Here is a 13,945-nt window from a genome sequence, read left to right on the forward strand (position 1 = left end):
ATATAATATGTGTGGGTACAGTAAATGAGTAAGAAGAAAATTACAGCTAAACACAAACACTGCAAAAATGTAAAAATAGCCTTGGTCCCAAACGGACAGAAAATGGAAAAGTGCTGTGGTCATTAAGGGGTTAAGACTCCAGATGATAACAGAACAGATGGATCTAATGGCTAATCCACATTTAAAAATAGCCAAGTACTTTGCCAAATGGTACCCCTTTATTAATTCAGAACCAAGCAATATTCAAAAACAATTAATATATCCATTCAAAGACACAATATATATACAGTATATAGTGTCTTTGAATGGGTATATTAATATAGTGTCTTTGAATGGGTATATTAATTGTTTTTGAATATTGCTTGGTTCTGAATTAATAAAGGGGTACTATTTGGCAAAGTACAAAGTACTGTAGGCAATGCTATATGGACATTTCAGATTTCTTTGGGATACTCCGTAAATCCCACATTAAGGAAAGGAAGGATAGGGGAATTTTTTTCTTTTTTTTTCTCCTCTTTCACTCCGGCCCCACTCGCCGACCACTGTCCTACTTCATTATACACTTAGCATAATCAATGGTAATTTATATTTTGTAGGAATCTACGTTTTGAGAAATTGTTAATTTCCATGTCAATGGTAGAAATTTCATGAATCATATATAACAGATTCTTTACTTATGGATAGGCTTACCAGAAGACCCACTTTTACTGGGATTGTCCCGGTTTGGAGGCGCTGTCCCAGTGTCCCACCCGGTTGTTCATTCTGTCCCAGTAGGGTTGCCACCTCCAGGTTTCAAATCATGTGTCCGGGTTTCAGACCACCTGAAACCCAGACACATTATTCAAAATGACTGGACTGTGGCTCTCCAGCATAGTGGATGCTGATACTTTGTTACATACAGCCCTACTTAGCTTAACGTTCGTGTCCTTCAAAGTTTACATTTAGTAAAACAGACTGAGTGAGCAGCATAGGGTTTTTTTAATTTTGTAGTACTACTTGGTTTATTTTTCTAAGAATTTAACACCCCCCCCTCGACCCCTGGTGACATTGCCGGTAATACACCTTTCTTTAGAGGAATCATATGGGTATGACTAGGAAGTACAGACAGGCAGGATTTTTGGCCTGGATCTTGCTTTACTTCATGCAGGATAGTATGTTGGCTATAATCTTCCTGCATTATGGTATAGAGTAGCCTCTTAAACAGCTTTAGCGGGTATGTGTTTCTTTTTTACTTTCATTCAATGTTGTATTTATGCCTTATCAGTATTTGGCTCTGTTCCTTAATTAGACACATAAAACACATATTACACTGCAGATAATAAATTGTGAAATTGATAATTATGAAAGTGATAATTATGCTTGATGTTTGGCATTATTTAGAATCTGAGATTTAGATTAATGATTTATTTGACATGACAACGTAATGGTGCCTTTTTCACTAGGGGGTGGTGTTATGGTCTATTTAAACTGTGTGATTCACTTGTTTGACTGAGGAAGGGTAGAGTATCCACAAAACATTACACACATAAAAGCTACTACTTTAAAAGGACTGGTTATTGCCACGCCCCCTTGACCACGCTCCTGACCACACCCCCGCTGGCACCGCACCAGGTGGTCCCAGTTTCACCTCTAAAAATTATGGTAAGCCTACTTATGGAGATAAAATACAAAACCCAGCAATGTGAGGTTAAATTATAAATACACATTTATTTTCTTTTGTTTTGTTAAAAGGTGAATTTATACCTGTTTTACTGTGTTTGAATTTTGTTAATGCTTCGCCTGTTTCATGCTCACATTGTTGGTTCCAAATAAATACATATATACATACACATGTATGACCAGCATCCCAGTCCCAATGATATTGTAGCTATCGGATTCACTAAAGCTCATCCTGGCTGCTTAGAACAGCTCACTATCCCTCTCATACGTTTCCTCCCTGTAACTGCAGTGCTGAGTGCACTATGTACTGCAGGTGTCACTGCGGAGTCTATTTTGCTAGTTTTTCCAAACTCTGACCTTATAGTATCTTAGCAACCGGGAAGCCACTGGGCCGCGAGGGCCTGTTACTGCCCCAGAATGTGCAGAGTTACTGGCGGATGTGTGTGTGTTTAGATGGGGCCTATAAGAACCTGAGCCCTAGGAGTGTAGCGTTTTGCGGGATGGTCTACAGATTCGGTGAAATCATAGAGAATGCGCGCGTCCTCTTGCAACCCTATGGACGATTACTGTTTCATCAGAGCTGTGGGGAAAGGGAGCTACGGAGAAGTGTGCCTGGCCAGGCACCGAAAAGAAGGCAAGCAGGTACGGTAACCAGCTCCATGTGTATTACTGCATTTATAATCGTGTATATATATATATATATATATGTATATATATATATATATGTATATGTGGCACACACACCACACACACTCCTCTGCCTTCAACCACTACCCTGAAACAAGCTACACAACGATTACTTTATGCTGCTAGAGCTTGATTATATCCGTCACTCATTTGCCCCATCAGATCTCTGGCCGTACAAGACCCTCTGAGCAGCCTAATCACATAACATCAGACGACCTTAGGGATATAACCCAACCAGTATTTTTCAATTCGATAATAATAATACGTGTAGAAATGAATGCCTTGTTATAATTAAACTACAATGGCCCTTGTGATGTTGGCTCAACCATGGGAGAGACTGCAACTTTAAAGGGACATTCCAGCAAAAATTGAAATGCACTCAATGCACATGTGGGCATTTCAGTTTTGAATAGAAACATTTTTGCAATATACAGTACATGTATTAGCAAAAATGCTTCTAGTAAAAGCTATATCAGTTTCTAAGGTGTATTTAAAGGGAGACTAAACCCAAAACAATTTCTGTAAGGGTTCAGATAGAGCATGCAATTTTAAGCAACTTTCTAATTTACTCCTATTATCAATTTTTCTTCGTTCTCTTGCTTTTTATTTAAAAAGCGGCAATGTAAAGCTTAAAGGGACACTAAACCCACATTTTTTATTTCATGATTCAGTTAGAGCTTGTAATTTTAAGCAACTTTCTAATTTACTCCTATTATCAATTTTTATTTGTTCTCTTGCTATCTTTATTTGAAAAAGAAGGCATCTAAGGTTTTTTTTGGTTCAGTACTCTGGACAGCACTTTTTTATTGGTGGATGAATTTATCCACCAATCAGCAAGAACAACCCAGGTTGTTCACCAGAAATGGGCCTGCATCTAAACTTACATTCTTGCATTTCAAATAAAGATACCAAGAGAATGAAGAAAATTTGATATTATGAGTAAACTAGAAAGTTGCTGCTCTATCTGAATCATGAAAGAAAAAATTTGGGTTCAGTGTCCCTTTAAGAGCCGGCCCATTTTTGGTTGAGAACCCGGGTTAGCGTTATCCAGGATGCTGAACCTAAAACAGGCTGGCTTCTAAGCTTTAAATTTCTGCTTTTTAAATAAAGATAGCAAGAGAATGAAGAAAAATTAATAGTAGGAGTCAATTAGAAAGTTGCTTACAATTGCATGCTCTATCTGAATCATTAAAGAAAAACATTCGCCTAGATTACGAGTTTTGCGTTAGAGGCTGTGCGGTGCTAACAAGCAATTTATGCTCAACGCTCACTTACAGACAGCGTTGGGCTGGTATTACGGGTATTTACAAACCCGGCGTTAGCCGTAAAAAAGTGAGCGTAGAGCAAAATTTTGCTCCACATCTCACCTCAATACCAGCGCTGCTTCCGTTAGCGGTGAGCTGGTTAAACGTGCTTGTGCACGATTTCCCCATAGGAATCAATGGGGGAGAGCCGGCTGAAAAAACCTAACACCTGCAAAAAATCAGCGTTTAGCTCCTAACACAGCCCCATTGATTCCTATGGGGAAAATACATTTTATGTCTACACCTAACACGCTAACATGAACCCTGAGTCTAAACACCTCTAATCTTACACTTATTAACCCCTAATCTGCTGCTCCGGACACTGCCGCCACCTACATTATACTTATGAACCCCTAATCTGCCGCCCCCAACATCGCCGACACCTACATTTTATTTATTAACCCCTAATCTGCCGCCCCCAATGTCGCCGCAACCTACCTAAATTTATTAACCCCTAATCTGCCGTCCCCAACATCACCGCCACTATAATAAAGTTATTAACCCCTAAACCTAAGTCTAACCCTAACACCCCCTAACTTAAATATAATTTAAATAAATCTAAATAAAATTACTACAATTAACTAAATAATTCCTATTTAAAACTAAATACCTATAAAATAAACCCTAAACTAGCTACAATATAACTAATAGTTACATTGTATCTAGCTTAGGGTTTATTTTTATTTTACAGGCAACTTTGTATTTATTTTAACTAAGTAGAATAGTTATTAACTATGTAATAACTACCTAGCTAAAATAAAGACAAATTTACCTGTAAAATAAAACCTAACCTAAATTACAATTACACCTAACACTACACTACAATTAAATCAATTACTTAAATTAAATACAATTAATTACAATTAAATAAAATTATCTAAAGTACAAAAAAAACAAACACTAAATTACAGAAAATAATAAACAAATTACAAGATTTTTAAACTAATTACACCTAATCTAATCCCCTAACAAAATTAAAAAAGCCCCCCCAAATTAAAAAAAAAAGCCCTACCCTACACTGAATTACAAATAGCCCTTAAAAGGGCCTTTTGCGGGGCATTGCCCCAAAGTAATCAGCTCTTTTACCTTAAAAAAAATTACAATCCCCACCAACATTAAAACCCACCACCCACACAACCAACCCTACTCTAAAACCCACCCAATACCCCCTTAAAAAAACCTAAAACTAACCCCTTGAAGATCACCTTACCGGGAGACGTTTACACCCAGCCCGGGCAGAACTTGTCCTCCAGGCGGGCAGAAGTCTTCATCCAGACGGCATCTTCTATCTTCATCCAGACGGCATCTTCTATCTTCATCAATCCGGCGTGGAGCGGGTACATCTTCAAGACATCCGACGCGGAGCATCCACTTCTGTCCACGGCCGATGACTGAATGAAGGTTCCTTAAAATGACGTCATCCAAGATTGCGTCCCTTCAATTCTGATTGGCTGATAGAATTCTATCGGAATTAAGGTAGAAAAAAACCTATTGGCTGATGCAATAGGATTTTTTTTCTATCTTAATTCTGATTGGCTGATAGAATTCTATCAGCCAGTAGTCATTGAAGGGACGCCATCTTGGATGACGGCATTTAAAGGAACCTTCATTCAGTCGTCAGCCGGGGACAGAAGAGGATGCTCCGGATGGATGAAGATAGAAGATGCTGTCTGGATGAAGACTTCTGCCCATCTGGAGGACCACTTCGCCCGGCTTGGATGAAGACTTCTCCCGGCTACGTTGAGGACTTCAGCCCGGTTGGGTGAAGACGTCTCCCGGTAAGGTGATCTACAGGGGGATTAGTGTTAGGTTTTTATAAGGGGGGATTGGGTGGGTTTTAGAGTAGGGTTGGTTGTGGGGGTGGTGGGTTTTAATGTTGGGGGGGATTGTAATTTTTTTTTTTTAGGTAAAAGAGCAATGCCCCGCATTGCCCTTTTAGGTAAAAGGGCAATGCCCCGCAAAAATGCCCTTGTAAGGGCTATTTGTAATTTAGTGTAGGGTAGGGCTTTTTTATTTTGGGGGGGCTTTTTTATTTTGTTGGGGGATTAGATTAGGTGTAAAATAGTTTTTCCCTTAATGTGTTTACAATTGCTTTTTTTACCAACTGCAGAGTAAAAAATGTATGAAAATTAGCTTTTTAAGGTTTATTTCTGTATATTAAAGCTCTGATTTTGTGTTTTGAAGCCACAGCCTAATAAAATAGGTTGAGCTTGTAGGTATAATCAGATCTCATTACTGTATCACATTGTGCACATATACCTGCTTCTTTATCTTATATCTGTCCTTAAAACAATCACCAATACTTTGAGAGAACAATGGAAAATCAACATTTTATTACCTTATCTCTGCTATATCGCACTGGGAGTGTAATTTCTTCTGCTGGCTGTGTTTACAAAGCTTATCTATAGCTGGTACGCACGGCCACAAACTTTCAGAATAGGTGGGGATAACATATGCTAAATTAACAATTTCAAATGCCAATATAAGGGTAAAGGAGCTACTTGTAAACAATTTAATACACTCCAGCAGGTAAAGTGGATCATTGGGAACAAATTAAAGGGGAGAAAATTTTGGAGTAAACTGTCCCTTTAAGATAATTTTATTTAATTGTAATTAATTGTATTTAATTTAGGTAATTTAAGTGTAGTGTAGTGTTAGGTGTAATTGTAACTTAGGTTAGGTTTTATTTTACAGGTAAATTTGTCTTTATTTGAACTAGGTTGTTATTAAATAGCAGATTAGGGGTTAATAATATTTAAATAGTGTTTGCAATGCGGGAGTGCGGCGGTTTAGGGGTTAATATATTTATTATATAGTGGCGGCGATGTCCGGTTCGGCAGATTAGGGGTTAAAATATTTATTTTAGTGTTTGCGATGTGGGGGGGGGGGGCCTCTGGTTAAGGGTTAATAGGTAGTTTATGGGTGTTAGTGTACTTTTTAGCACTTTAGTTAAGAGTTTTATGCTATGGCGTTGTAGTGTAAAACTCTTAACTACTGACTTTTAAATGCGGTACCAGTCATGACGGTAGAGGGTTTACCGCTCACTTTTGATCACTCGTAATACCGGCGCTATGCAAGTCCCATTGAAAATATAGGATACGCAATTGACGTAAGTGGATTTGCGGTATTTCTGAGTCTGGCCAAAAAAGTGAGCAGTACACCTGTACCTGCAAGACTCGTAATACCAGCGGGCGTTAAAAAGCAGCATTAGGACCTCTTAACGCAGCTTTTTAAGGCTAACGCACAACTCGTAATCTAGGCCATTGAGTTTAGTATCCCTTTCAGTGTGCTCAGTGCGCCAGCATTTTAAACAGAACCCTTGCTCAGAGAGCCTAAAGTGCTTGTATAATCTGGTAATGACTCGGTTAATATTGCTAACATGATATAAACCCCACTTGCACTCTGAGCAGCTTGCAGTATTTAAAATGCTGGTGCGCTGAAAATGTCTATGTGCAGAGAACTGATATCTTTTACTTGAAGCATATTTGCCAGTACATGCTATTGGAAATGTATTTCTACTCAAAGATGTAATTCATCAATGTGCATTTAGATTTTGACTGGAGGTGTTGAAATAAAATCACCCGGACTGATCTGACTGGGGTGATTGATAAGCCCTGCTATTATTTGAGAGCAGGGAGGGTGCTATGATCTCAAGAGGACAGGTTCCCTACCAATTAACATTTGCTTTCCAGAGAATGATAAATCCAATCCTAAATGTGAGGGAATCTGATTGGCCACAATAGATAGTTTAAAATCAGCTTTAGCTTCGGAATTATGCTATATAATTGTTTATGAAAAATTATGCTAATTAGTATGGCCAGTATTATTTCCAGAATGGTTGCACCTGTGTCCTCTTAGTAACATACCCACATCTGATCATACCCCTTGCCCTGCAGCCCTTGTATCAGGTTACAAGTCTTCATCATATCACCTTACCTAGACTTTCTTCTATCATTGTCATTCCCATATAAACACAGTAGATTTGCATAATCAACAAATGTATGATAAAATGACAATGCAATAGAACTTAGTCTGAACTTCAAATGAGTAGTAGATTTTTTTTTTTCTGACCATTTTAAAAATTATGTCTATTTCCACTCCCCCTGTACCATGTATCAGCCAATCACAAATGCACACACGTACCATGTGACAGCCATCAGCCAATCACAAATGCATATACGTTTATTCTTTGAATTCTTACACATGCTCAGTAGGAGCTGGTGACTCAAAAAGTTTAAATATAAAAAGACTGCACATTTTGTTAATGGAAGTAAATTGGAAAGTTGTTTTAAATTGTGGCTAAGTTCTATCCTTACTTTAAAGGGATACTAAACCCATATATTTTTTTCTTTCCTGATTTAGATAGAGCATGAAATTTTACTTTATCATTTTTTCTTCGTTCTCTCAGTATCTTTATTTGAAAAAGCAGGAATGAAAGCTTAGGTGCCAGCCTATTTTTGGTTTAGCACCATGGATAGCGCTTGCTGATTGGTAGCTAAATTTAGCCACCAATCAGCAAGCGCTACCCAGGTGCTGAACCAAAATTGGGCCGGCTTATAAGATTTCATTCCTGCTTTTTCAAATAATGATACCAAGAGATAGAATACAATTTTATAATAGGAGTAAATTTGAAAGTTGCTTAAAATTGCACGCTCTATCTGAATCAGGAAATAAAAAAAATCTGGGTTTAATATTCCTTTAATGTCCTTTTTATATTTTAGTAAAATGGCATAGTACTTTGGTGGTTGTGTTATAGGAAAGTGATCTATAGCTAGCTATCTACACTATATGGCCAGACGTATGTGGACACCCCTAATAATTGTTGAGTTTAGGTGTTTCAGCCACACATATTGCTAACGGGTGCATGAAATCTTCCTAGACAAACTTTGGCAGTACAATGGGTCATACTGAAGAGCTCAGTTATTTTAAACATAGAACTGTCCTAGGGTGCCACCTGTGCCATAAATCAGTTTGTGAAATTTGTGCCCTATTAGATCTGCCCTCATCAACTGTAAGTGCCTAGGAGCAACAGCCTGGCCTCAAAATGGAAGACCAGGTAAACTTATAGAGTGGGACTGCTGATTGCTGAAGCGTGTAGTGTATAAAAATCACCTGTCATCTGTTGTAACACTCACTACAGAGTTATAGACTGCCTCTGGAGGTAAGATCAGCACCAGAAGTATTCATCTGGAGCTTCATGAAATGGTTTCCATGGCCAAGTAGCTGTATGCAAGCCTTACATCCACATGAGCAATGTCAAGCATTGTCTGGAATGGTGTAAAGCACAGCACCATTGGATCAGTGGAAATGTCTTCTCTGGAGTGATGGATCGTGCTTCACTCTCTGGGAGTCTGTTTCTTGGAGAACACTACCTACCGGAATGTATAGTGCCAACTGTAAAGTTTGGTGGACGAGGGATATTGGTCTAACTGTTTTTCAGGCTTTGGGCTAGGGTCACCTAAATGCTACAGGATACAAATACATTTTATACAGCTCGGTGCTTCCAACTTTGTTCACAGGGGCACAGTCATTCTGCAATATCAAAGGGCTTTCTCCAAACTGTTGGCACAAAGTGAGGTTCAAGAAGACCTGGTTTGACAAGTTTGGTTTGGAGGAATTTGAGTGTCCTACACAGAGCCCTGTCCTCAACCCCACCGAACACCTTTGGAATTAATTGGAACTGTTATGGTTTTGGAATTGAATGTCCAACAAGCTTATATAAGTGTGATTGTCAGCTGTCCACATAATATTGGCCTAAAGTCTATCTGTTTTAATCTAATCTTTCTACAAACTCAGTATAATGAAGCTGCTACCCTATCCATTATAATGTATTGCTACACTCGCTAACATTTTTATGAGTCACATAATACGTTGCAATGAGCTCTTTAATACAATTATGTGTTTACTATGTAATTGAATTCCAAATATATTTATGCATTTTTGTCTTGTGTTTTTTATTTGTATTGCCCTGGGTGTGTTATGTAAGTTGTCTAAAATGACCATGTGGGGAAAAAAAACAATTATACTTTTGATGTTTGTTTGCATATTAGTACTCTTAAAGGGATATTAAACCCACGTCTTTTTCTTTCATTATTCAAATAGAGCATGCAATTTTAAGCAACGTTCTAATTTACTCATATTATCAATTTTTCTTCATTCTCGTGGTATCTTTATTTTAAAAGCAGGAATGTAAAGCTTAGGAGTTGGCCCATTTTTGGTTCAGACCCTGCATTTAGCCACCAGTCAGCCAGTGCTGAACCAAAAATGGGCCGGTTCCTAAGCTTAGAGTCCTGCTTTTCAAATAAAGATAGCAAGAGAACAAAAAAAATCGGAGTAAATTAGTTGCTTAAAATTACATGCTATATCTGAATCATGAAAGACAAATTTTGGGTTTCATATCCCTTTTTAATGTTCAGCAAGGATGGAAGGAATTATACTGTGATGTTTAATAAGAAAGACCTGTTAATTGATTGAAACATTTATTTATGGTCAGAAGTATTTTGTGTTTTCCCTCCTTTTTTGAAAACCAAAAAAAAAACTAAAAAATAAATAAACATTTCTTCAAATGCTACATTTTTACTTTTGCATCCTAGTGACAACCTAACCTGTTTTGAGTTACTGTTCTTAACAATGCTTTCTGTCACACCAAGGTTAGTTGTAGTTATAGCCAGGGGTTATGTACGTGGTTGTTTGTTTTAGCTTAGAACATCCTCCTTACCTCTGTCTCACACTATTACTGTCATAAAACTACTGGAAAATCCAAAGAATGAATTGCTATTTGTCTATTACATTTTCCAATTTACTTATTTTATTGAATGAACTTTGTTCTCTTTGTTGAGGAGTTGATAGAAGCTTAGGAGCTTGCACGTGCCTTTACCAGTCTATGGCAGCAGTGTTATCAGCTATGTATAACATTGCTATAAATATTGTTGCAGACTTTGCGCACCTGAGCTCACTTAGGATTACTTTTTAACAAAATTTTATAATAGAAGAACAGACCTCAAAACAGATGTGTGCATCTTCTCAGCTGCGTGCCTATATTCAAATCCAGACTGGATGCATGTTCAGGAAATACTTTTATACCAGCCTTATTCTTATGTACCAAACTTCAGAGAAAACTATTGCTCCAGTATTGCTTTTATGCCAGATGTACAGGTGAAACTCGAAAAATTAGAATATCGTGCAAAAGTTCATTTATTTCACTAATGCAACTTAAAAGGTGAAACTAATATATGAGGTAGGCTCATTACATGCAAAGCAAGATAGTTCAAGCTGTGATTTGTCATAATTGTGATGATTATGGATTACAGCTCATGAAAACCCCAAATCCACAAGCTCAGAAAATTAGAATATTGTGAAAAGGTGCAATATTCTAGGCTCAGTGTCCCACTCAAATCAGCTAATTAAGCCATAACACCTGCAAAGAGTTCCCAAGCCTTTAAATGGTCACTTAGTCTGGTTCAGTAGGAATCACAATCATGGGAAAGACTGCTTACCTGACAGTTGTGCAGAAAACCATCATTGACACCCTCCATAAGGAGGGAAAGCCTCAAAAAGTAATTGCAAAAGAAGTTGGATGTTCCCAAAGTGCTGTATCAAAGAACATTAATAGAAAGTTGTGTGGAAGAAAAAGGTGTACAAGCAGCAGGGATGACCACAGCCTGGAGAAGATTGTCAGGAAAAGGCCATTCAAAAGTGTTGGGGACTTTCACAAGGAGTGGACTGAGGCTGGAGTCAGTGCATCAAGAGCCACCACACACAGACGGATCCTGGACATGGGCTTCAAATGTCGTATTCCTCTTGTCAAGCCACTCCTGAACAACAAACAACGTCAGAAGCGTCTTACCTGGGCTAAAGAAAAACAGACCTGGTCTGTTGCTCAGTGGTCCAAAGTCCTCTTTTCTGATGAGAGCAAATTTTGCATCTCATTTGGAAACCAAGGACACAGAGTATGGAGGAAGAATGGAGAGGCACACACTGCAAGATGCTTGAAGTCAAGTGTGAAGTTTCCACAGTCTGTGTTGATTTGGGGAGCCATGTCATCTGCTGGTGTTGGTCCACTGTGCTTCATTAAGTCCAGGGTCAATGCAGCCGTCTACCAGGAGATTCTGGATCACTTCATGCTTCCTTCTGTAGACGAGCTCTATGGGGATGCCTACTTCATTTTCCAGCAGGACTTGGCACCTGCCCACACTGCCAAAAAGCACCAAAACCTGGTTCAATGACCGTGGAATTACTGTTCTTGATTAGCCAGCAAACTCGCCTGACCTGAACCCCATAGAGAATCTATGGGGCATTCCCAAGAGAAAGATGAGAGACATGAGACCGAACAATGCAGAAGCTGAAGGCCGCTATTGAAGCATCCTGGTCTTCCATAACACCTCAGCAGTGCCACGGGCTGATAGCTTCCATGCCACGCCGCATTGAGGCAGTAATTGCTGCAAAAGGGGCCCAAACCAAGTACTGAGTACAGTATGCATGCTTATACTTTTCAGAGGTCCGAAATTATTCTATGTACAATCCTTGTTTTATTGATTACATGTAATATTCTAATTTTCTGAGATTGTGGATTTGGGGTTTTCATGAGCTGTAAGCCATAATCATCACAATTATGACAAATCACGGCTTGAACTATCTTGCTTTGCATGTAATGAGTCCATCTCATATATTAGTTTCACCTTTTAAGTTGCATTAGTGAAATAAATTAACTTTTGCACGATATTCAAATTCTTCGAGTTTCACCTGTGTGTACAAACATCAGACCACACAGTAAAATCTTGTCCCAACACAAATTTGTTGGGTGTATGACCAAACATCAGACCTCAGAATAAGTTCTTGCCCCAGCAACATGTTATGCGAAACATTACACCAGATACATGTCCCAGCAACTGTTCATGCCAGATACAAGCCCAAACAGGTCTAAAAGTAGTTGAATGCCTCCTGCACTACTATGCTATCCAGCTACATATGTGTATTAAAGGGACAGTCCAGTCAAAATTAAACTTTCATGATTCAGATAGGACATGCAATTTTAAACAACTTTCCAATTGACTTTTATCATTAAATTTGCTTTGTTCCCTTGGTGGCATTTTTGAAAAGCTAAACCTAGGTAGGCTCAAACTGATTTCTAAACTGTTGAAAACCGCCTCCTAGCTCAGAGCATTTTGAAAGTTTTTCACAGTTAGACAGTACTAGTTCATATGTGTCATATAGATAACATTGTGCTCATTCCCATGGAGTTATTTAGGAGTCTGCACTGCTTGATTAAACTGTCTGTCTGTCAAAAGTGCTGAGATAAGGGGGCAGCCTGCAGAGGCTTAGATACAAGGTAATCACAGAGGTAAAAACATAGATTAATATAACTGTGTTGGTAATGCAAAACTGGGGAATGTGTAATTAAGGGATTATCTATCTTTTTAAACAATAACAATTCTGGTGTAGACTGTCCCTTTAATTAGACCTTAGACCAGATGCATACCCCAGCAACCCTCGTGCCATAACCACACCTCCTTTATTTCCAAAAATCAGACTTTAAAGTAAACCCAAATTTTTTCTTTCATGATTCAGATAGAGCATGCAATTTTAAACAACTTTCTAATTTATTCCTATTATCAATTTTTTTTGAAAAAGTAAGAATATAAGCTAAGGAGCCGGCCCATTTTTGGTTTTAGTACCCTGGCTAGCGCTTGTGATTGGTGGCTACATTTAGCAAACAAATAAACAAGTGCAACCCAGGTTCTGAACCACAAATGGGCCGGCTCTTAAGAGTACATTCCTTCTTTTCAAATAAAGATACAAAGAGAACGAAGAAAATTGATAATAGGAGTAAATTAGAAAGTAGCTTAAAATTGCATGCTCTATCTGAATCAAAAAATGGGGTTACTATCCCTTTTAAACTAGATGCGTGCCTCAACAGCTTCTTTTGCTAGGTGTATGCCCAAACCTCAGTCCAGATACATGCCCTGACAATCCCTTATCTATTTAAGTTAATATCTTCTGCTTTTAACTGCCTGCAGTGAGCTTCATGTGCACAGAAACAAGACTGTGAGCATATAGCAAAGAATAGTGAAGGCACTACCCCGCAGTCAAGCACCTATGGGTAGGATAAAAATGTAAACTACAATGTTTGGATTGGTCATTGTGTTGTTGCAAATGTTACTAAGTGTTATAAATAATGTAAGTGATATGGGTATATACCAGGTGCTAATGTACTTGGCTGAGGTGCATGTAACCAGATAGTTTGGGAGCTACAAACCGATACAATCTCTGTATCATTTTCAAAAAGCATTTTTATT

At 38.3% G+C, this 13,945-nt stretch overlaps 1 protein-coding gene across 2 annotated transcripts in view; it reads left to right on the top strand.

The window, feature by feature from the left end:
* Nucleotides 1–2,049: 2,049 nt before the first annotated feature.
* NEK4 (NIMA related kinase 4) overlaps nt 2,050–13,945 on the top strand; it is a 189,299-nt gene continuing 177,403 nt past the window's right edge. For both annotated transcript variants that reach the window (XM_053721029.1, XM_053721030.1), the window contains exon 1: nt 2,050–2,301. In XM_053721029.1, the coding sequence (XP_053577004.1) occupies nt 2,191–2,301 (111 nt within the window). In that variant the 5' untranslated portion in view covers nt 2,050–2,190. The remainder of the gene's footprint in view (nt 2,302–13,945) is intronic.

The sequence above is a fragment of the Bombina bombina genome, chromosome 7 (genome assembly GCF_027579735.1).
Source record: "Bombina bombina isolate aBomBom1 chromosome 7, aBomBom1.pri, whole genome shotgun sequence".
Taxonomy (NCBI): Eukaryota; Metazoa; Chordata; class Amphibia; order Anura; family Bombinatoridae; genus Bombina; species Bombina bombina.